The sequence below is a fragment of the Pezoporus occidentalis genome, unplaced genomic scaffold, assembly GCF_034315485.1.
Source record: "Pezoporus occidentalis ecotype Australia unplaced genomic scaffold, CSIRO_AGI_Poc_V1 ctg99, whole genome shotgun sequence".
Classification (NCBI taxonomy): domain Eukaryota; kingdom Metazoa; phylum Chordata; class Aves; order Psittaciformes; family Psittacidae; genus Pezoporus; species Pezoporus occidentalis.
In genome coordinates, this window is record NW_026916358.1 from 1,967,836 (window position 1) to 1,990,904 (window position 23,069).

Below are 23,069 nucleotides of genomic sequence, written 5' to 3' on the forward strand. Positions count from 1 at the left end.
AAATGCTGTTCCATCATCTAGAATACAGCTTACAGCCACAACCTTTTAGAATCAATTCACTGTCAGGATAATTTTGCAACAAATATGAGCGTTTAAGCTTCTATTCTGGTTCTCTATGTAAAGCGATGTCATTTGCTTGCTCCCTTGCGTAAAACCCTTAGTGTTCTGCAACATGTGGCCATAACACAGAGTGATGTCCCACAACCAGAAGTACGCAACTGAACTGCAAGCATGACTGTTCAATAAGGAAGCATAAACCATTGGCAGAAATTTGAAGTCACTTGCACATGCACAGAAACAGACTTTGGGCATGGGCAGAACATTTTTTTACATGGACATCTGACAACACCACACAAAAATGACAAAGGAATTATTGTTTTCCTCACAGAATTCCTCTGTCCTTCTGTCCCTCTTTCCAGGACACGTACACAAGCTGCTATCCACCCTTCATTGTTGGTATCTCTGCATGTTTTCTGCTGTTTTCTTTTGGTCAGGCACTAGGAAAATAGACTCCAAATTATCATACAACAAAGCACAGCAGAGAACATTAAGGATGGCAGCCAAGGGAAAACATGATGACTCAACCTACATGTGACTGCTGGTGCAAACTGAGGGTACCTGGGGATCAGCGACCTGTGCAGAGCATGCTCCAGCTCCTGTCTGAGCCATGTGCTGGAAATTCTGCTGTGCTGAAAGCTGGGAGGGTTGAGGAGGAGGGAAATGGGGGGTTCTAGTGCACCCCACAGCCCCACCACAGTATGGCGTGGAGATGGGGCTCACCTGGGGCTGCCCAAACCAGGGGAGGGAGAAGCAACTATGCCTGGTGATACAGACACTCACTGTACATCATAGGATCTGACCTAACACTGTTAGCATCAACACCCTGAGTCTGCAACAACTTAAAAACACAGGCAAACTGAATGACACCTTAGGTGATGCTCTGCCACAACAAAGGCAAAACCTTCTCTTACCTTAAACCGGTGTTAAAACATCTACCTGAGTGAAGTGTTTTATTTCAATAATGCTCAAAGCACATTAGGTCTTCCATTTCCATTTCCTCTGCACAGCATGATTCCTTTTATATCAGGTTTTCCAAAACTTTTGCCCAAACTGACTCCTTACTTCAAGCACTTGAATTGAACACAGAAGCCCAATACTTGTGCTCTACAAATTATCTGTATGAAGACCAAATAGCATTTTCCATACATGATGAATGTTGGATCTTAAGCTCTGACAGAGAACTGGACAACTCTTCATGGAAACACAACAAATACTCACTCTTGGACAATTCCAAGTGATTACGGCGATGTATGGCATTTGGTGCCTATAGGAACTAGAAATAAACCAAGAAATAAACCCAACATCCAGGATGAAGACACTGAAGTAGAGAGGGAATTATACGCAAAAGTAAGCAAATGACTGAAAAACAGAAGGACCAATAAGTATGCTACTTGTGAGGGTCATCTCATGACTCCAGAGAGCTACAGAGCACATACCTATCCCTGAGCTTGGGCTCCTTTCATAACCAGTGAGGATAAGGGGACACTTAGAGGGCATAGCTCATATCATGAGAGCATCTCACATACGCTGGACAATCTGCATGCTGGCACTACAAATCTGTTTTTCCATTGGCTGTAAAAGAAGCCGGTGGGGGATTGGAAAGTGTCTGGTTTTAGTCAGATGACTCCCATCTCTTTCTAAGGTGTTTAGAATTTCATTTTCCCATGTAAATATGGAGAATATAATAAGGTGTTTTTAAGATTTGGTTTTATTTTTCATTTCTCTACTCTGGTTTTATTAGTAGTAAACTGATTTCCCCAAGTGGAATCTGTTTTGCCCATGACAGTAACTGGTGAGCAATCTCTCCCTATGTTTACCTTGACCCAGGAGCCTTTCATTGTATTTTCTCTCCCCTATCCAGCTAAGGAGCAGAGTGATAGAGCAGCTTTGGTGGGCACATGGCTACCATCCAGGGTCAACACAGAATATCAGCAGAGGATTTCCAGTATGCTAGAAGTCTGTACTCTAAATTTAATTACCTTATTTTAGTGCAATGAGTCTAAGCCACAGCTTGTATAATTAAGGTAAACGATTAAGAAAAAAAATACTTATTAATAGTCACAAGACAGCTGACATTTAAAACAAAATCATGAGCAGCTCAATTCCTCGTTCAGCATGTTTTCTGGCAGTTTACAAGGGAATAAATCAGTAACTGCTTTAAAGTGACTGAAAAGATTATCTATGTAGTTGTGCACTATGGGGTTTCTAAAAAGCTTAGTTTTAAAAGTCCTCATTTAGACAAGTCCTTGGCTTATCAACAGACAAAAAGACACATATACATGCCTTACTTCAGTTAAAACAGATCTAAGAACGTAGCCCTCTCCTGCATCCTAGACAGACAGGACACTATGCAGGAAGACATGGACTCAAATCACGAAGTTTTTACGTGGCTTTGGCAGCTCTCTGTCCTCTTGCATACTGATGTTCACTTACAGAACACTAACCTGAATTCATCTTTTACAAAGAAATAAGGGCATCAACTTCTCAGGCAAACTGCCAAGTACTTTAACTACCGTGAATGTTGAGGAACAGAAAACAACCAACAGACAACTGAAAATATGAACTAAGACTTCAGCAGTCACAAAATTATCCTTGGTGGTGATGTGCCTTGAAACTTTTCCAGCATTAGAATCCCATGTCGGAATTCCTGCGCCAGAGACAGCTTCATCTTTCCCATATATATTAATCTGTTTAATATTTAATCCTGATAGGGCATTGCATAAAGTAGCAATTCTGAAAATGAACTCCAGAAGTCATCTGAGCCCAAATTATGCCTGTCATACATGCTTGGGAAGTCTACATTAGTGTGAGTATCTTGGGAAAAGATGAAATGTTCTGTAAAGTTTTCATCTGTCCAGAGATTTGAAATGTTTAGTAAGGCACTGGAGAGGTTATGCATAAGATGGTCAAAACTGAGTTACAAGCTTCATTTTAGGATGACATATCACTTTGTGTTTATATAGACTCTATGGGAGTGTGTTATTAAATAATGGATTTTTACTACATTAAAATCTAATGCTTAATAATTTCATTATATATTTAACAGTTTTTATTTCAGCTTGCTTGCAGAGTTTACACAGAGTTCAGCTTGGATAATGTGTCCTCAGTCCCTATGTCCCTTTCTATGTTTGCTTAAATATGTAACCATGAGCCTGTCAAACTGCGGCTAAGCAGTGGGCAACGGGAGCAAATTTAGCAAATCCATCCATTTACTCATCTCAGTGACATGTGCAGTTTCCTCTGCAGTGACCTACTTGACAGAGATGCAAACATGCACAAGCACCAGAGTAAAATCATTTACTCTGGGAACACCAGAAGCTGTTCCTCCTCTAACTCCATCCCTAGTGCTCCCCCAGATCAAGACCCGACAGCTCTTATTCCTCCATAGCAGGTCTCACGATATTTCATGTTTTGCTTAAAATCCCCATTGCATGCTAACTGATCAGCATCTGTACTTCCCATTAACTTCTAAAACTTCTGCATTCTATGAATAGTTTGAAGTCACAAAGCAGATGTGTGGAAAGCAGCAAGGAAATAAATCAAACGCCTACACTTTGTCCATATTTTTGTCCACTGTGCCCATGGCAACTCCCTGGTGATAGTTCTTGGGTCATGGTTTTTAATTGCCTGGGGTAGGCAATGGATTGCTAAGTAAAGAACTTACAGCTCAATTCCACAGTGAGCAACATCAATGTACATTGCACTGCCAATGCTGCTGGGAGAAGAATCAGATTTGCTTTCCAGATCACCTTCCAGAGCAATAGTCACTTGGAGTATTGTGTGCAGTTCTGATGTCCTCAACATCAAAAGGACATGGAACTGTTGGAACAAGTCCAGAGGAGGGCCACGAGGATGATCAGGGGACTGGAGCACCTCCCGTATGAAGACAGGCTGAGAAAGTTGGGGCTGTTCAGCCTGGAGAAGAGAAGGCTGCATGGAGACCTCATAGCAGCCTTCCAGTATCTGAAGGGGGCCTATAGGGATGCTGGAGAGGGACTCTGCATTAGGGACTGTAGTGATAGGACAAGGGGTAATGGGTTAAAACTTAAACAGGGGTAGTTTAGATCGCATATAAGGAAGAAATTCTTTACTGTTAGGGTGGTGAGGCACTGGAATGGGTTGCCCAGGGAAGCTGTGAATGCTCCGTCCCTGGCGGTGTTCAAGGCCAGGTTGGACAGAGCCTTGGGTGACATGGCTTAGTGGGAGGTGTCCCTGCCCTTGGCAAGGGGTTTGGAACTGGATGATCTTAAGGTCCTTTCCAACCCTAACTGTTCTATGATTGTATGATTTTAAAAAAATATAAAGACACTTCAGAGAAAGAAAATAGTGATCTCTCACCATGCATTATATTTGAAACAAATCTCAGCTTCCTAATTTCACTGGCTCAGGTTTCATCCAGGCCACAGACCTGGGGATACACCTGCACTCTCAATTTGGTTTAAAAGAAAAAGATTAAGGTTTTCATAGCATCACAAAAGAAATGTGATGTGTGTGTGAAATAACCACTTCTTCCCAGAAGCCTTTTAAGAACAAATTGCATTTAGAAATATTTCAACAGTTTGAAGTTGGCTTAGGTGTGGTTTACACATCATCAGATACTCAGCAAGTCATGAAGATTAGAATCACAGAATCATAGAATGGTTTGGTTTGGAAGGGACTTTCAAAGGTCATCTAGTCCAACCCCCCTGCAATGAGCAGGGACACCTTCAACTAGATCAGGTTGCCCAGAACCACATCCAGCCTGACCTTGAATGTCTCCAGGGATGGTGCAACCACCACCTCTCTGAGCAATCTGCGCCAGTATTGTACCAACCTCATTGTAAAGTATTGTTTCCTCACATCCATCTTGAATCTCCCCTTTTTTAGTTTAAATTAATTTCCCACTTAAAATTTCCTCATGATCTAGGAAAATACTGCAGTTTAAAAAAAAAAAAAAAAAAGGCACATACCTTCATTTGGTACAAGAGAGTGCAATTCTACTGAAGCCATCAAACTTACTGTAACATCATCTGAAATTCAGGCCCTATACTGATGTATATCGTAGTAGGATAGGATCTATCCCGTGAGGAAAAAAAAGGAACATATAAGAATATTTTAAGTGTTTATTCTAACAAAGCTTGATGTGGAACTTCAGTTCTTCTTAATTACCTTTCATACTACACATCTCTATTTGTGACCCTGAGAATTAGTACCATTCGTCTTAGCCTTGGCAGACCGAAATTAAACATGAGGCACAAACAAGGGTAAGCTAATTTTTAACAAATAAAAAGTATATATACTTTGTGGTGTTTTTTTTGTTGTTTTTTTTAAGAATAGCTAAGGGATTGCAAAAATGTGTAAATAAAAAAAAATGTTCTCTTCCCACCCTATACAGATTTGCCATTTCTGTGTTCTTACATGCTCCTTTTATATAGTAGCCTTATATAGTATTTTGTATTCTTTGTGGCTTTTGCATTTGTTTATAAATCCAATCAGATTTACCACTCAGAAGGTAATCACAGTGGTCAGGCCAAAAGCTGTGATCTAAACTGGACTACTTAGGTGTCAAAAATCCTCTTGCTGACAAAAAGCTTCCTTACCCTTGGTAACTACACTGCTCCATCAGTGAAGTCTTAAGCCATCAGCTCAAGAATATACTTGATTTTCTGTCTCCTGAGTTCCTAAATCACTTTGATAATTTTTATACAATTTTTCCAAAGTCAGCAGAAGACAAGGAGAAGACTCCTAAAATGAACGAGATGCCATTTGTTTATTCTTTTAGCAACAATACCTGCAGTCTCAATAAAAAGCTCAGAATTCTCTCATGTCACTTTCCAACAGCCTTAAAAACACTAACCATTCCATTTGATGGCTCCTTGTTCAGTCTGTGGTGCTTACAGCACACATGATCGTAACCCAAGCATTTTGTTTTCAAGTGCTATAAAGACCTGGAAAAACCATCACCGCACTGCACACCTACCATAGCTCTTTTTCAGCACACTCTAGAGTACAAAAAAGTACAAAACTTCAAACCCCCTGATGCATAATGGTATTTATCAGCAGACAGAATCTATCTATAGAGACACATAAATGTTAGGCAACCTGCTACTATTATTTGCTTTTACTTATTTTCCAGTGAACATTTTTTAACTCTGCAAGCAAACTTCCTCAGTATGCCCTTTATATACACCAATGAAACAAAAAATGTCGTGAGTGCTGCAAGACTTTGAGAAAAGAATTGCAAGAGAGTTCCTCTAACACTGTCATGAAAGGTTTCCACATGCACAGTTCAATAACTCCCTGCTTTTAGGCTGCCTCAGCCACCCAGACACTCCGCTGACAGCATCAACACCACTCAGAGCAGCTGAGGTCACCTTTGGCATTCTGAGGTTTCTGGGTTTGTTTGCTTGCTTGTTGATGTTTGCTTCCTTGATGATCTACTCAATTTTAAGAATTCTAGCAGAAACTCTCACATTAACACTGGTATCACAACAGCACACAAATCTGAACTCCTGCCATCCGTCTGATTTACACAGAAAATCTAACTTAAGAATTATTCCATAAGGAAGTCACCCCATGAGAATTGTACCCATTTACTGGTTTAATTCCAGTTACCCAGGTGATAATACATAGATATCCTGACATAAGCCAGCAGGCTCAAAGGGCACCTTCAACATGCTTTTATTTCTAATCCCTTAAGCATGTACTTTTGTTATTCTCCCATCCCACATCTAAATAATAAAAAAGAAGGCTAAATCAAAGGACGGAGAAAAACCAGTCCTAACACATTTCTCCTCAAGAAGACTAATCACTGAAACATTGGAATTCATAAAATTCACAAAAATGGAAATGAAATGTGCAAGGAGAAAACATCTCATCCTGCTCTGCACAGACTAAGCCACAGAATCACAGAATCACAGCTTGGTTTGGGTTGGGAGGGACCTTAAAGCTCAACCAGTTCCAAGGCCCCTGCCATGGGCAGGGACACCTTCCACTAGAGCAGGTTGCTCAAAGCCCCATCCAACCTGGCCTTGAACACTGCCAGGGATGGGGCAGCCACAACTTCCTTCCAAAAGCAGCCTGTCAGAACAAGACAAGGTACTGTTGATAACGGGTTCTATTTCTGGAAGGCCAAAGTCAGTGCTTTTACTGCTGGCTCCTGGTAGCTCACTTTGGACTAAGCAGCAGATTCCCAGGGGAAGCTGCCAGGCTGAGTTAACTGTCATCAGTGGAGCACACATTTGAGGAAGGGAAGGGGACCAGGGGTCACACCATTGGAAATAATAAGAGCTTATATAATTCAGGTAGAAAATGTGGGTTTGGATCTGCAGTCTGACTCTACATCCAGGGCTGCAGGAGCGCTTCTCAGTGCAAAGTGTCAGCACAAGCCATACTGCAGCTCCAGGGTGGGAGAAGAGCCAGGGATGCACTGGGTCCACTCCTGGTGCCTGAGGCACCAGGGAAAGGACGTACAGCAAGAGGGAGCCATGCCAGGTCCCGCAGTCTGGGTTAGATAAGGATCACGTCTAGATGTGCATCCACAGGCCACTTTATGATTTAGTGGGCTTCTTTTTCTTTTTGAACATAGGAATAAGTGCAGGCACTGCTTGGTAATGTAATTCTTAGAGCGACTGGGCACCTTGGAGGGATGATGGCTGCCTCTGACTGTGCTTTTTCTTTTATCTTGATTTATCTTGATAACTAAAACAGTTTTCAGTTAAAACACTTGAAGCTAGCAGCACAAAAGCTGGTTGCAGCAAAAGTTTTGTCTGGACAGGAGAGGAACACTGACAACTGCTTTATGCTTTGATGCACACTGACTATTTCCAACAAATCAAAGTATGACTTAATCTGCTATTGAACCTGCAAGAACATAATTTTAAAATAAAGATTTTGCTTTGGGGAAGAAAGGAAAGCATCTAATGATGAAAACTGTCATTATCTGGGACATGAGGGAATTTATATGATAGACTGATAGATAATTACAAATGGTAAATGGATTACTTTCAGGAGCCTTTGTTAACAACAGAAGCAGAACTGAAGGGCCTCTAGTTCAGTGTTGGCACAGATTTTCCTGAAAAAGAGGGAAGTATTATGTATGTTCATATACTCAGTCAAACTCCTTCCAGTGGCTTGCCTCTTTCTAGATGCCATTTTTAGATCTTACAATCAAATAATGTTTAAAAATTTATATATTAGAAAATATTTATCAGATCTGTTCTACTCTTTCATAAAGTCTGTTGTTAAAATATGCTAAAACAAAGCTGCTCAGCAGAAAAGAACTTGGGGGTACTGATTGCTGGGCAGCTGAACGTGATGCAGTTTGTGCCCAGGCAGCCAAGAAGGCCAACAGCATCCTGGCCTGTACCAGCAACAGTGTGGCCAGCAGGGCCAGGGCAGTGATCATCCCCCTGTACTCAGCACCAGTGAGGCCACACCTCAAATCCTGTGTTCTTTTCTGGGTTCCTCGGTACAAGAAAGACATTGAGGTGCTGGAGTGGATCCAGAGAAGGGCAACAAAGCTGGTGGAAGGGTCTGGAGCACAAGTGTGATGAGGAAGGGCTGAGGGAACTGGGGCTGTTTAGTCTGGAGAAGAGAAGGCTCAAGGGAGACCTTACTGCTCTCTATAACTACCTGAAGGAGGCTGCAGCGAGGTGTGGGTCAGTCTCTTATCCAAAGTAACAGGTGGTGAATATATTCAAAAACTGTGTAGATGATGCCCTTATGACATGGTTTAGTGGTGGATTTTCCAGTCCTGAGGTAATGGTTGGACTTAATGATCTTAAAGATCTTTTCCAACTTAGTTGATTCTACGATCCTATGCATTTCACTTGTGATTGACCATAACAAAACAATCAAGACCTCCTTCTGTTTACCACACAGAAGTAGCGAGTGCACTGATCAAGTTGCTTCATGTACCAGTGTTAAAAATAAAAGAATTATCACTGAACTCTTACCAAAGCAGGAGTTGACAAAGCCATACCATCTACAACCATGCTCCCCTCCAATCCATTTGCCATGTATGTTAGATGCAAAACTAAGGGTAGTGCCAGAGATGCACACTAACATATCACTGATACTGATATTCATCAGAAGCATGTTGACTGGGTTACGGAGGGTTTTAAACTTGCAGAAGAGGATGAGGACAATCAAGTTATTGAAGAAACCAAAAACAAAGATGAACCCAAGAAAAACAGCTACTACTATGTGCCCACTTCGTGCAAGGCCAGCCCTTGGCTCAACAGGATCTGTAGATGCACCAAAGCTCAGGTTGTATGTCCAAGTGTGGTTCATTTTGCACTTCAACACAGATCAGTAAGGGCAGAGACACCACTGCGCTGAAATCCTCCAGCAGTTTCCCAGAAGCATTCCTCCATCACAGGTCAAATCATCTCAGAATCTTGCAATCTTCACTCAGCTGAGATACATCTTAGATGGTTAGGCAAGTGTGAATAACAGTACTGCAGTACAGGAGTGTTTTCCTGCACTGTGCCTTTCCAGCGGTCAGCTCTGCAGCTAACTCCAGGGCAGCACGACCAAGAAAACAATCACCTCAAGTTTATCTCTGCTATTGTTCATGTTAATCTTTTCTGAAGCTCAGAATGGAAGGTGTATTAAAAAGGTGTTTCAGCATGTCCTCCTTCAGAGCAAAGGGACAGCCCTTCCATCAATGGGCAGCTACCGCTGTTTCCTCTGACAGTGGGTGCCTTTCTGAAAATACAGAAGGAAACAAAAGGTAAAATCAATTCTTTGCATATGAAGATCAAAAGTAGGTACATAATTTACTAGCAGTTTCTCCCTTTTTAACCTGTAAGAAAGGCTTCTAGTCTTTTCAGTTTTTTCTCTGTTTTTCAACAGAAAAATCAGTTTGTTCATATTTTATTTGTTGTTCTAAACAGTTTTTCCCTAGCTCAGTTTAGCCTGGAGAAGCTTATTTGCACCTTCCTATCAAAGTTCCTCAGGTGAGAAAATGCATGGTAAGACATATCTTTTGCAGTAGCTTCCAAGAGGAAGAATTGTTTCTTCCTCCACATTAAGCCAATCCACACCAAGCAAAACTTCAGTCTTGGCTAGACCTTAATTAAATGAAAAGAATTTCAGGATAAGGTGAAAGCATTTTTTTACCTAGAAAGAATGATTTCAAGCATGGTCCCTGAAGTTCTCATGTGTTTACAAACGCCGGCAGAGGTGTGATATCAATTTCACTTCTCCCACATTTACCAGAGGACAGATGTTCTCCTTCATTGTTTATAAAGCAGCCAAACACCCAAAGGCTCACATCTCTCTCCCACCACAGACATGAATTTTTATACCTGCATGCAGTGAATACATTGTGTGTGTATTGTGTGAAGCAAAAGCAGAGTGTTTAATGTAGATGCATAACTGCTTAGCAAGCCCTCTACATAGTTGCAGGCAAATTTTTCACAGAAATTTCCACTAAAATGGAGATGGACATACATATGTAGGGAATTCATCTCCTCACTGCAAAATGCATGAAACCCATAGCTCGCTGGGCTAATAGGAAAACTTTTCTTCCACGTGTCATTGGCTTCTAGAATGATTACAACATTTTAACATGCAAGCATCTTCTATATTACACCTAACCACTGCTTTTTGGAAATTGTCTTCTAGAAAAAGATGTGTTTAACCAACTGGAAACGTCAGGGTTCAAAGTTTATTAAAGATGCAGAGGTTGTTTGGGTTTTTCTTCTATCATACCTTTGCGTCATTGTGAACATTTATAGCAAGTATTTCTTCTTACTACTTTCCTGCTGTCACAGACTCACTGTGCTAAATATGTCTCATTACTGCAGTGATTTTGAACTCCACCGTATACAGTCTGTCTTTACTGTCTCTTCTGGTGAGTAAATCATGTACACTTTGCAGACCTTCTACTGTTCGATCAACAATCTGAAGTACTGATGCTCTCTGCTTTTTTGCCCCCGTTCAGGAGGTACGTGGTAATTTAGATTGACAATGGTCTCAGGTAGTATATCTAACAGAAAGAACATACAAAATCCTCTTTCTACAATTTTTTAATAAAGAAAAAACAAAACAAAACAAAAAACCCAGAACAAAATAAAACCAGAAACCCCTGACCAATTCCAGTACAGGTTATAGAAGGAAACTAAATGGGACTGCCAGTATACCTTAAATTTACCCATAATTCTGTTTAAAAGAGCTGAGTTAACATTTAGTGGGTGAAAAAGCCCCACAGATCAAATAACAACTGATTAAAAAATACAATGCTGAGTATTTCTCAGTCACTAATTGTGTGACTGAAAAGGCAAATAGCTGGATGGTTTTGGTGGGGAAAAAAGCATGGTGGCATTGTGCTGAAGGAGAGCAGAAGGAAGAATTCACAGGAAAACAAGACATACACCGAAGTAAAGTCAATAAGTAACCACTTGTAGATCTTTTTTGTAATAATTCTGCTTACACCTCAGTTTCTACTAATCAATTCTTTCTCCACCACTTTGATAATGGAGAAAGTTTTGTCTCATCTGGTTGCACATCATGACTGTTTACTGAGGAATAAAATTAAGGACAGCCCTATCTTCTCCTCCCTTCTGCAAAACATACTGCAGAATCTGGCTTCAAAATCTAGAGATTTAAGTCTGATTTACATGCAAATTAATTTCAGTGAGACAATTTTTCTTTTTTCCAATCTGAACTGTTGACACCTAGATAATTAGTAACAAAGATAACATTATATCACCATAGGTGTTTCTATGTGGGAATTAATTTTGCCAGAACAATCACAGCAAAGGGTCTGAATAGTATTATCATTAAAGCATCACAGCCTTGGCGTTAGACAAAGCCAAAGGTTATAATCCCCTTGGCAAATATGACTAACTTTATATATGTATCTCTATTAAGCTGAAAATATAAATAATAAAATGTAGATCTTCTATACACAGTCTCATGCATCCTGCATTCTCCAAGACATATCAAGAGCTCATATTTACAGTACTTATAAAGTACATTTTCTCCCTGGATGGCATTCAGCTGGCTGAAATTTAGGAGGCTGACATCATGCGTGCAGGCACAGCCCAGTGCCCCGGTCATTTCTCCACTAACTGCAACCCATCTGGCTTCAACAGGACCAGTTCTGCCTTGATGCACTGGAGAAAGATACCTCAACACCAAGGAAAGAGGAGCAGGCCCTGGATTCAGTGAAAGATACATTTAAAACATTAGTATGCACACTGAGAATGTCAAGCTATGCGGCCTCCTGAAATCAAAAAATGACAAAAAAGGTGCATGAACATGTGCTTTGGAAAGTTTAGGGTGAATTTAACAGACAGGGGTCTGCAGAGAAAAATGGCTGATGATCTAGGCTGTGTGGGAATAAGTCTCTCATTAGTAGCTCAGGTATAAAGTGTTACATTTTTTACACCTTTGGACGAAGTACAAGCTAAATTGAGATTTCAACAAATCCCACAAGGAATGGGTCTAATTCTTATCTGATGTTAGTATGCAATTGAATAACACGTGAATAACACTGAATAAGACCTCTGTCCCAAGGTTCACTTGTCTTTTTCTTCCTACAGACGGATAGCTTGGTTTAACAGAGGTTACTTTGCAATTCTGACAACTGCACTCCCCAGGTCTCCATGATCTAGCAGGACATCTTGAACCCTCCTAATTTCTAGCAAACTCAGGAGCCTGCAGCACTCAACTCTGCCTAATTCTGCCAATTCGGCTTCTCAAAAAACGTTAAGAGAATCCAATAAAACCTACAATTTAATTCAAAACAAATAAATAAGCATCCAGTTTGCTTTCTTGAATATGTCTGAGTTGACATGGAATGGAAAACATACCCAAAGTGATACAAAACATGTGGCCAGGTGAAATAGGACAAAAGTTCATTTAACGTCACCAGTTATTAAATGCTTCATCTGTTAACTAGTTCTGACAGTAGTAATCTAAAGACACAGCAAAAGAGACACCCATCACTGCTTGCACTTTTCTTTGGAGCAGTCTGCTGGAAAAAAAAGATTTTACATCAGCTTCTGGGAACACAGGCATTACACACTGAGGGTGCAAGGCTTCTTTTTGCACTTGTCACCACGCATTACTCTGAGCAGCATCCTACACCAACGAAGCTGCTTTTTCTTTCTCGCTTTGCCCCAAAATAAGTACTAATTTATCGAACATGTTAGCTTTAAGGGTCAACGATTGTTTTGGCTTTTTTTTTTTCTAAAATGAACTAATTTATTATTTCTAACTGGCAGATTCTTTACCATCTTCCCTTGCAAAGTTGTGCAACATGCCAGAAACGATGCTTAATTCACTTCACATAGTTAACAGCTGCTGAAATTGTATAAAATAAAGAAAAAAAAAATCAAATGTCAAAATCATATTGCTAAAAAACATGACTCTCTTACATTGTATTTACATTACTTTACATTTACATATTTACTTGTATTCTCTTCTGATACAGATGATCAGTAAAAAACCTTTATATTTACAAATACACACAGCTTTAATCAACCTGTTGTTCAGTTCATATCAAAATCCATTCAAAACAGCCATTTCCCTTCATTTATGAACCTAGCTTTCTACTGAAAAATCTAAGGTAAGAAAACAAACAAAAAAAAAAACACAAAACCAACAGAGTATTTCAAAGACAATTCAGGATGAAATTCTGTGAAGGAAGAATCAAATTTTTTGACCTGATGACAGAATTACAGCAGGAACACCATTTTTTTAAGTTTTTATACACTAAACCTTGTTTTCCGGATAAGAAACTGAACTATTTTTAACAGGAAGCCTCCAAAACAGGAGGTACCACCTAACAGAATTCCTTCAAACACAGCTGAAAGTTGTGGGATTGCATGAGACTTCACAACAATGATGACAAAATTCCCATCTGTTCTGAACTTTTTTCCATGCTCTAAGTCCCTAAGTCCCACACAGCAGGATGCCAAGAGACCTAGAGGTAGGTCTTTAGAAATAATGCAAAAGACCAAGAGGAGGCTCTGTGGTCCAGATGTTTAAGTATCTCCCAGCTCCCAAAAGCTGCTATTTGTGGGAGAACCACTTGCATGCAGATCTACAGGATTACTTTCAGGAGTTCACATTCATGAAACAGACAGGAAAATGAGAACAACGTAAGTGCAGAACAGAATAATAGAATGGTTTGGATTCGAAGGGACTTTAAAGATCATCTAGCTCCCTGCCACAGGCAGGGACATGGGATGAAGTCCACCACATTTGAAAACCACAGTTTACTCAAGCAAATTCTAACAGCGTGGGAAAAGGGCGTGAGACACCCCTTAACTGTTGCTTTTGAAATAAAAGCTACTTTCATGGAGTACTTTAAGGTTAAGGCAATCCGTCCCATGTGTGAAGAAGGACTTTTTTTTCACGGAAACTTCCACGTTCACAGCAACTGAGCCAGTCCCTCTCGGGATGGCTGCAGCAGAGGCATCACAGAGCACTTCCTAACGCCCCAGCTCCCCCCAGGCTTTTAAACCTTGCATCAAGCCAAAGCCTTTTCAGCCAATCTCAGTTTATGACTTCTCCTTCACAAACTTTTCCACACTCACCGGGGTTGACTAGCACAGAAGTTCTTCTGCAAGAAGAACCTACCTGCGTCTATCATCCTGAGCACCCCAAGGTTAAAAAGCCACCTTAAGTCTCCTGCAAAGTCGTCCTGAGCGGCTGGGCGCAGAACCCCGGCTTCTGCTGCAAGCCCCGCTGCAGCCCGACCGCCCGCCTCCCACAGATCCCCCTCCGCGCCCGCGGAGCCGCGGTTCCCGGGCTGCCTGCTGGCAGGGCGCTTACTTTCCGCGGGGTGGATGCGGTGGGCTCGCCCTACCCGCACGTTTCCTTCTCCTCCGCCCCTCCCAGGCGGGCTGAGAAAACATCCAAGTTCAGGATGGCGGGGAGAATAAACAGGGTCTTAGGGTTTTCTAAATGAATCAAACGAAGAACACCGGGCTACAGCTGGCACCGCTCCCGTCCGCGCAGCACCGCGCTCCGCCCGCGCCGGGGCGGTGCTGCAGCCAGAGCCGCCCCCCGCCAGGGGTAAGGTGCTCCGGAGGGGGGAAGGAAGGGGCTGTAGTATGCGGGGTGCACGGTCCCCCGCGTTGTGGGAGCCCTCTGGCTGCCCCCTCCCTGCCACAGGGGTGCTCCCCTCCTGCGCACCCCCCAGGGTCTGCAGGGCATCGTTGGTCGTGACGCATGAGTGCACAGAAAGGTTGGGCTATGCACTCTCCTTCGCACTCCTAGCGCTACCAAAGACTTTTCTTTTCGTTCAGCAGCAGGTCAGGAATTCAATTTAAAAATGTGTCAAAACCATAACAGAGACGTCTTGTGCGTACTTGACTGGTCATCTGCTCTGTCTGTATTTTCCGTGGTCATCTTTGCGCTTTAAGCATTTACAGATTGAACAAGCACTATGGTGGTTGTGTGCTGAAATCTGCGTTTTCAGACTTATGTGTATCACAGAAACAGCATATGGCTTGAAAACTAGGTAGTACTATGTCATTCTGTTACTACTGCTACTACTCTTCTAGACTCTACTGCTCCAGTCTTTCTACAGGAGAAAAAAAGTCACTGGAGAATGAATTACAGAATTACAGGCATGAAATTAATAATTTTCTGGGATGTACCTGGTTTACCTACAGATTTACCTACTGGTTTACCTACAGATTCTAAAGATGCACCAAAGTTGTGTTACAGAGAAACATTTCCCAGGGTCTGAAACTAGACAGAAGATCCCAGCTGCTGCCTGACTCCACAGCGTGTGAACACTGGTTGTGGTCATGTCCCTTCTTCCTTCGCTTAACTAGTCCCAATGACCCCTCCCCCTTAGGGTAACTGAGGCATACTCCAGCTTCAGGAGCACCACATAGCGTACCTAGGCAACCAGCAGGACTAGATGTTTTCTCTTTCCAGTAGCTTTCTTTCTGAAGATTATAGTAAATTTCGACCGTTTTTTCTGTAACTTTGTACTTCAATAAATGCTGACTTCAGATTATTTTGAAGCTGACAAAGAGGGTGCTTTTTCTATTCACAACTCATGCTGAGTCTTCTGCCATCAGCAGGTAAGGGGAAGGCAACAGAAAAGCTTTCAGAAATCAGGCACAAAGTTAGAAGTGCCCTCAGAAGGCATGTGACTTCAGGTAACACAGACATCTGTGCTTCATTTCACTGTTGTAATGGGGAAATGCTGCACTAAAGGGGAAACCAAGGCAGGAGAAGGAACTTTTTGTTCAAAAAGGCAGAGTGGGAACTATGGAGGAAGCTCAGATTGCTGTTTGAGCTTCATCCAACTTCCCCTACTTTTATGCTGGGGGTGAGCCTGCATGCATTGGCATTGCTGACACTGGTCCCAGGAAGACAGATGTTCAGTCCAGTTGCTGATTAAAGAACAAAGACAGGAAAGAAAAAAAATCAAAGGTCTACAGAACACAGGTTAGGCACTCTGCCTAGCTGCAATTGGCTGACAGAGCCTTTCCCCAACCAAACTCCCTTGGGGATGTTCTCCTTCCTGCCTCATTGCCAGGGCATACCCTGTATTACAGGCATTTTGCTCTCTGCGCTGTCAACTCCATCGCTCCCAGTGCTCCCACTGGAAATCAGATGAGCTACAGCCTCACCCAGAGGCTTCTGTTTTCCTTATTCCTGGCTGCAACAAAGGTGGCTCAGAGACAAGCAGGATTTGGGGCTGTTACTTTGCAGTATGTCAAATAATAAAGGCTCAAGAATGATACCAGAGTCCCTCCGACAAAAAGGACTTTTTAAACAAAGGCTTGGTTATTTGAGCCCTCAGCTTGAACTGCCCTTAGGGAGAGAGGTGTGTGCCTGTGTGCAGATGCAAGTGACAGTGACAAAGAGGAATATTTGTGATGCTCACTGTTCCGTATTTAGCTCCAAGCACATCTGTTCATCATGTACCCAGGATTAATGCTATCCCTAGACAGCCTCCCTAACAGTCTCTACTACAGCCTCTTCTTCAAAGTGAGCCTACAGTGCAGCAGTTCTCCTCATCAGCTACATCTGTTTCCCAAACTCACGTCAGTCCCTCTTGCACATCAAGGAATCTTGTGTCCACCTTATCCAAGTCCTAGGGGCTGCAGGAGGCTAAGACACGGATGCAGAGCTCTTCACCCTTGCATCACTTTCTGATCTGATTTTCCTTTGAGAAAAGATTTTTTCTAACATGATCTCCAGCTCAGCCAAAATCTGATCTCCCCCTACTTATAAGACCTGGCAGCAGAAACGTTAATGGAAAATACTGTGTAATTTGTCAGTCCAAGCTAGCAATGCACACAAATGTCAGATGCTCCACAGGTAGAAGGTAGGTCACTGGGCTGTTTCGTATTTCTGAATGTTCTTGCCAAAGTGCTACGTCTTTTCATAGCAGTTACCACTTAGCAGTTCTTTGAATCAAAGATGGGTTTGTTTTTTTTTTTACAGCAGTTACATTTCATACTGTGTCCTGGGTTCAGCAGTAGCAGTCATGTTTCTCCTTCTTGGTAGCTGGTGCAGTGCAGTGTTTTGACTTTCGGCCTGGGAACAGAGCTGATAGTGATGTTTTGGTTTGGCCAAGGACTTTGTGAGCCTCATGCTGTGCCAGGGAGGAGGGGAAGCCAGGAGGAAGCAGAGACAGGACACCTGACCCAAACTGACCAAAGAGGTATTCCATACCACAGCACGTCATGCCCAGGAGGTAACTGGGAGTTAGCCGGAAGGGCTGGGAGACTGCAGGGTTGGAGGAGGTATCGGTCGGTGCTTGGTCGGGCTGAGGGGGGGGCAAGTTATCGGTCGGCTGGTGGTGAGGTGTTGTATTCTCTTCCCTTGTTATTTCCTTTATCATTATTATCATTGGTGGTAGCAGTAGTGATTTGTGTTATACCTTAGTTACTAAACTGTTCTTATCTCAACCCGTGGGAGTTGCATTCTTTTCGATTCTCCTCTCCGTCCCTCTGAGAGCAGGGGGAGGGCAAGAAAGGGGGGGAAGTGAGCAAACGAATTACCTGACTGGGTTTAAACCACGACATACTGGATGTGAGACTCATACTTCCTTTAACCAGCAATGTTTTCAGCAGGAGGGAGGCAGCTGTGGAGCCCACCAAGATCAGAATTAGATATACAGAAGAAGAATGGACAACGGTGGATAAAAAGATCAGAGAAGGATGAAATTTTGTGTCTTAAAAGATTGGCATGAGCCTTAATTTGTTTCGCAGATTACCTGGTAGGTGGAAGGCTACGTCTGTATTACAGCAGGAAATTGGACAATTGCTCTCGTTCCTGTCATTCTAGCTGTTTTGCATAACAGCTTTTTATAAGTGACACTGACTTGGCCATCAGCCGTCTAGGCCTGGCTGGTTCTGTACAAGCCCTGAAATATTTGCTGCCATAGTTCCACTGCTGACCTGCACTAACATGCTTAAAGCCAAGGTCCATTACTTCTCAACACTGGTCAGGTGCATTTTACAGCAGACCACTGCCCACTCCAATTTCTCTAGGTTTTCTCACATGTATAGGATTCTCTGGGTTTGTCTGAGCTACAGAGCCACACAGACCTTCCATGCTGTCAGGTCCAAGAGTATATCTTGTTCAAGTCCCAAATCCACTTGAGGGTGCAACTCAGCCCACAGGTCTTTTAACTTCTCCTGTACCTTGGTTTAAGAGAACTGAACATATAAATTAGCTGCGTATCCTGAATTACGCCATTCACATCCCTGAACTGGACAGCAGGGAGCCTCAAGGCAAGCTATGATCAGCTGAAACACAGGCTGATGCATGTCAACACCATGACTGAGTAGTACTTGTGTGATAAAGATGGTGGGAAAAAGAGCACAGGGGGTTGGTTTGGGATCTGTCACTAAGAATTTACTGGCTGCTGTTACTGCTTGTTGTCCTGGGTGATATAGAGGGTCATGTCCATGATCAAGACTTAAAAATTGGACTAGAGGCACAATTTTTTCCTTTATGTTCTTATTGATGGGCACCATATTTTTATCATTATTTCCTTAGTAAAAGGAGAGAGAGGCTTATTGTTGGGTTTGGTTTTTGTTTAATTTTTTTTCTTACCTAAATCTTTAGAATAATGTGTGTTCTGTAAGAATAAAAAAAAATCATTTATAAAAGCTTTCACTTATTTAAAGATGTTTCAAACTTATTTAAAGATAAATAAATTAAAACCCCATTAGAACTGATCCATGAAAAGTATAAAAAAAGAACTTCAAAGTTACTGGGTTTATATACTATGCCTTTTTCTAAAAGGGCGCCTAAAAAAAAAAAAAGTCCAGTAATGTAAGTAAATCTGGAAGACTCAGAGCTAAACAAAGTCGAAGTAACTATAGGTTTTAAAATGGAATAACACGCAACAAGCCCAACAGTGGATATACTCATTTGATTTATGCACACATAAAAAAAGATCCATTTTGTGTAGTTCTGAGAACTTCATCAATATTCAAAGAATATGGCTAGAGACTCAAAATTATTAGCTAGGGAATTTTTGTGTCTATGAAGTCAGAAGCAGAATCTTTATTTCTAGAGTGCTGTCCCATTTTTTACTCTTTCTTAGCAATTGGTCGTGGAGTAGTTTTTCCATCAACATACTCTGTTTTCTGGAGGGTGAAAACGATTTCCATCCATTTTAAAGCAAAGCACAGTCTGTCAAAACATAGTAACAAGATTTCCCATGCAACACAAACTGAACTTCTCAAGAGCAGGCATCTCAGAGAATTTAAGAATATTTTCAACTCCACAATTATTCTGATAACTTCCAATACATGTACTTAGCACTCCAGCCTACCCTTATGGTAAAAGACGACTTTCTCCCTTGCTTTCAAGTCCCTCGAGCAAAATGCTTCTCTGCAAGAAAAATGTTGTGTCCTAGTTGGAGACAGATTCCATTCTTGTCAAAAGTATAGGTGGATAATGCGTCTCCCATATGTCCTTCTCTTGCTTTAGCTCCACTTTTATTTTTCCCTAGGGTCTCTCCCAAACTTCCATTTTCTTAGTCTTCCTGTGTAACCTTCAGGTAAAATCTCAAATCTTCTGAGCCTGTCGTGATGGAGTGGGACTAAAATATGGCTTTCAATTTACAGGGTAGAATTTCTGTTAAGCTTAATTAAAAATACATCTTTTAAGGGTTTGTTGTTTGTTTTTTTTCTCTGAAAGTTTAGTGGTAGAAAAATAAAGTTAGTGCAAATGGAAGAGGAAGATGGTTTCTTTCTCTCAATGTTTCTCTCAGAAAACTGTATCAGATGATATCCCACAGAAATATTAAGTCCATGACATTTTTCACCACTTAGAAAAAACAATACTGTCCATACTTCTGAATTAATTGTAGTAATACTTGAACCTGTAGTAGGTGATGGCTCTCTGCAGCTGCCCGATATAGACATGCTGAGCAGCAAAACAAATGTTCTCTTTATTTTAGTAAAATCAAAAGTCAATGCTAAGCATGCATTTTGTTCTATGAGAGATTCCTTCAATTCCAGAATTAGGAATCTATAGTCTCCCACAATTTCATTAAATACCTAGAAAAATTAACATTGGCTTTTACTAACATTCTTCATGAACAATACATCCATGCATCAAGTTCATCTTTTGACATGAATCACCCATCAATGTTTGCCCATACAGTTCACATCTGCCATTGAAATGTATCCAAGACATGATTTGTTCTTAAATCACAGAAGAAAATGAATATTTGAATAACCATGTTTCAGGGATTTCAAAGTGTTACACATTCAGAGTTTAACTGAGTTGTTTTAACCAGGAATTATTTGTGAAATATATATTTGCTTTCTATTTCTTATTCTAGATCTAGTTCTAGGATAAGATTTTGCAGCAGATGTAATACATGCTGCCAGTGAGAGCAGCCATGTTATATAAGAGCAAGGGTTCTTACAAAATTCAGTACATTTTTTAAGAAGATGACAGCTGTTTTTTCTTGGCATTAGTGACTACAAATCCGCAAGGGAACACTCTGAAGGCTTTATGACAATCCTGGCCAAAAACGTAACTGAATGAGGAGATCAGCATTCACATTCTGCAAAAGCCAATTTGCCAAATACTTGTTATGTTCCATAGTTAGTATTGACACATTCTGAAAACATGGACAACTCAGTCAAATGGCTGCTGAGCATATGTCGTAACTTCAACAGCAACCAGCAAATCCATAGTTGAACTGGATGACTGATAGAAAACCGGGCACCTGACTACCCCTGTGCTAAATAACCAGGTGAAGAGTTTTGTGGCAAACACGATGACCAAGATGAAAGTAGAGTAAGGGCCACTGAGATGTTTAACTACAGAGAAGTTTGGTTTAGGGGAGTGTGTGTGAAAATTGCAAATACCTAACATTTTCTTTCTTTCCTCCTCAATGAATCTGTGGGAGGCCAGAGCACATTTTCCTTGCACTGGGATCTGCTGGGCAGAATTGCTCTCACATTTCAGAATGTGTCCTCAGACATGAGTTCCTCTCCTAATCCAGAGAATGATCCAGATTGCAAGCATTAACTCAAGCACCTGGTTTTGTGACTCAGAGGTTTCTGAGTCAGCTCTGCTTCTATTGCTTTCTCATGTCCCACCTGTGATGGAAATCAACGTTTTAACTCCCGTCAGTCTGCAGATTATAGAAACCAAGAGAACAGGACTATGCAGAGGGAACGTATTACTACTCCTCAAACTGGTACAGCTTCTGTGATTCATTTCAATGACATGACTTCAGTGCAGCAGAGCATTAAAATATTAATGTCTTTGGGCTTTGAGGGTCAAAGAGAAGAGACTTCTCAGGGGCTTGGCTTAGAATCTGAGTTGTCTCCTCTTTGCTATTACCCTAGAAACTGAGCTGTGCTCAGAGAGGTAAACAGAATCAGGCTCCAGGGCTCAAAGGAAGAACAGCTTCTCAGTCAGGTTTCTGCCAGGAACCTGGAAGCATAGTACAGAAGCTATTTCACCCTGGGAATAGGTCTTTCCTTGGGCGTAGCTGCTCCCACGTGCTGAGAGGGAACATCTGTCTCTGACAGATTTAGCTGTGGAAAAGTTAACCTTTAGCCTTAATGATTAAGATTAGGCTCACTTTGGTAAAAATATGGACAAGACAAATGTATCTGGAAATACACTGCCATGGTGGTACAGCTTTCCTTGGTGGCTTGAGTCAGAGCTTGCTGTGCCATGTGGGGTTGGGCTGCTGGTGGGCTGGTCTGTATCTGTAGCAAAGTAGCCATGCCCTGAAAATTTTTCTTGCAAAAATTATCATGACAACTGAGGTCTAAATTCTCTTGAGACTGATGTCCCTTAAGCATTATGCATCCAAAGATGCACAGGGGCAAAACATGTACCGGTTAATATTTTGCTGAAATACTGTGGATGTTGCTGGTGACTGAAATCCTCAGTACACTCACATCTGTAGAGTTCTCTCTCCTCTGTGAATTACACTTAAATGGTCATTAGAGCTGAATATGTCTCTTTTTGGCAGTCACCTGACATTTTTGCCTGGTAATGTAGAAACTAAGGATGTATAATGGAGTGTGTAAAATCTGTGTATAGTAGTTTTGGGATTATAGGGGAAAAGCAAAGGTTTCAAGTTCTGGTCCTTATTAATGGTCCTTTTTAAGCACAAATGGAAGAGAAAAGATGTGAGGTTCATGAACAAGGTCGTTAGTGTACCAGATTTCACTCATTAGATCTGTTACACTACTTTCCAGCTTACACAACTGTCATTAGAAAAATCTATGAAGTGGAATGATTACAAATATGCCATCTTTTAAACTGTCTCTACTTCTAATTGCAAAACAAAAAATAATTATACTTCAGTACTATAATGGAATTTACTTTTGCGCGTGTATTTTGTTTTGGTTGGAAATGCAATAGAGGACCTTCCTGAAGCCAGAGGGTGGGGAGAGAGAAGAGGAAATTGTACCACTCAGTGCAATCTGCGATTTAGCTGCAACTCCTGAAGCATTGCTTTGATTTACTAACCTTGTTAGGACCAAGTTAATATAGCAAGGTAATACAGCTCTTTCTTCTCCTTACTAGACTTCCAATTTCAC

At 41.4% G+C, this 23,069-nt stretch overlaps 1 protein-coding gene across 1 annotated transcript in view; it reads right to left on the reverse strand.

Annotated features, from left to right (window-relative positions):
* LOC134157743 (opsin-3-like) overlaps nucleotides 1–14,717 on the reverse strand; it is an 87,019-nt gene extending 72,302 nt beyond the window's left edge. Inside the window, exons 1-2 of the mRNA XM_062607023.1 lie at nucleotides 14,638–14,717; nucleotides 8,997–9,750 (exon numbers count right to left, since the gene is read on the reverse strand). Of these exons, the coding sequence (XP_062463007.1) occupies nucleotides 8,997–9,333 (337 nt within the window). The 5' untranslated portion in view covers nucleotides 9,334–9,750; nucleotides 14,638–14,717. The remainder of the gene's footprint in view (nucleotides 1–8,996; nucleotides 9,751–14,637) is intronic.
* Between the last annotated feature and the right edge of the window lie 8,352 nt (nucleotides 14,718–23,069).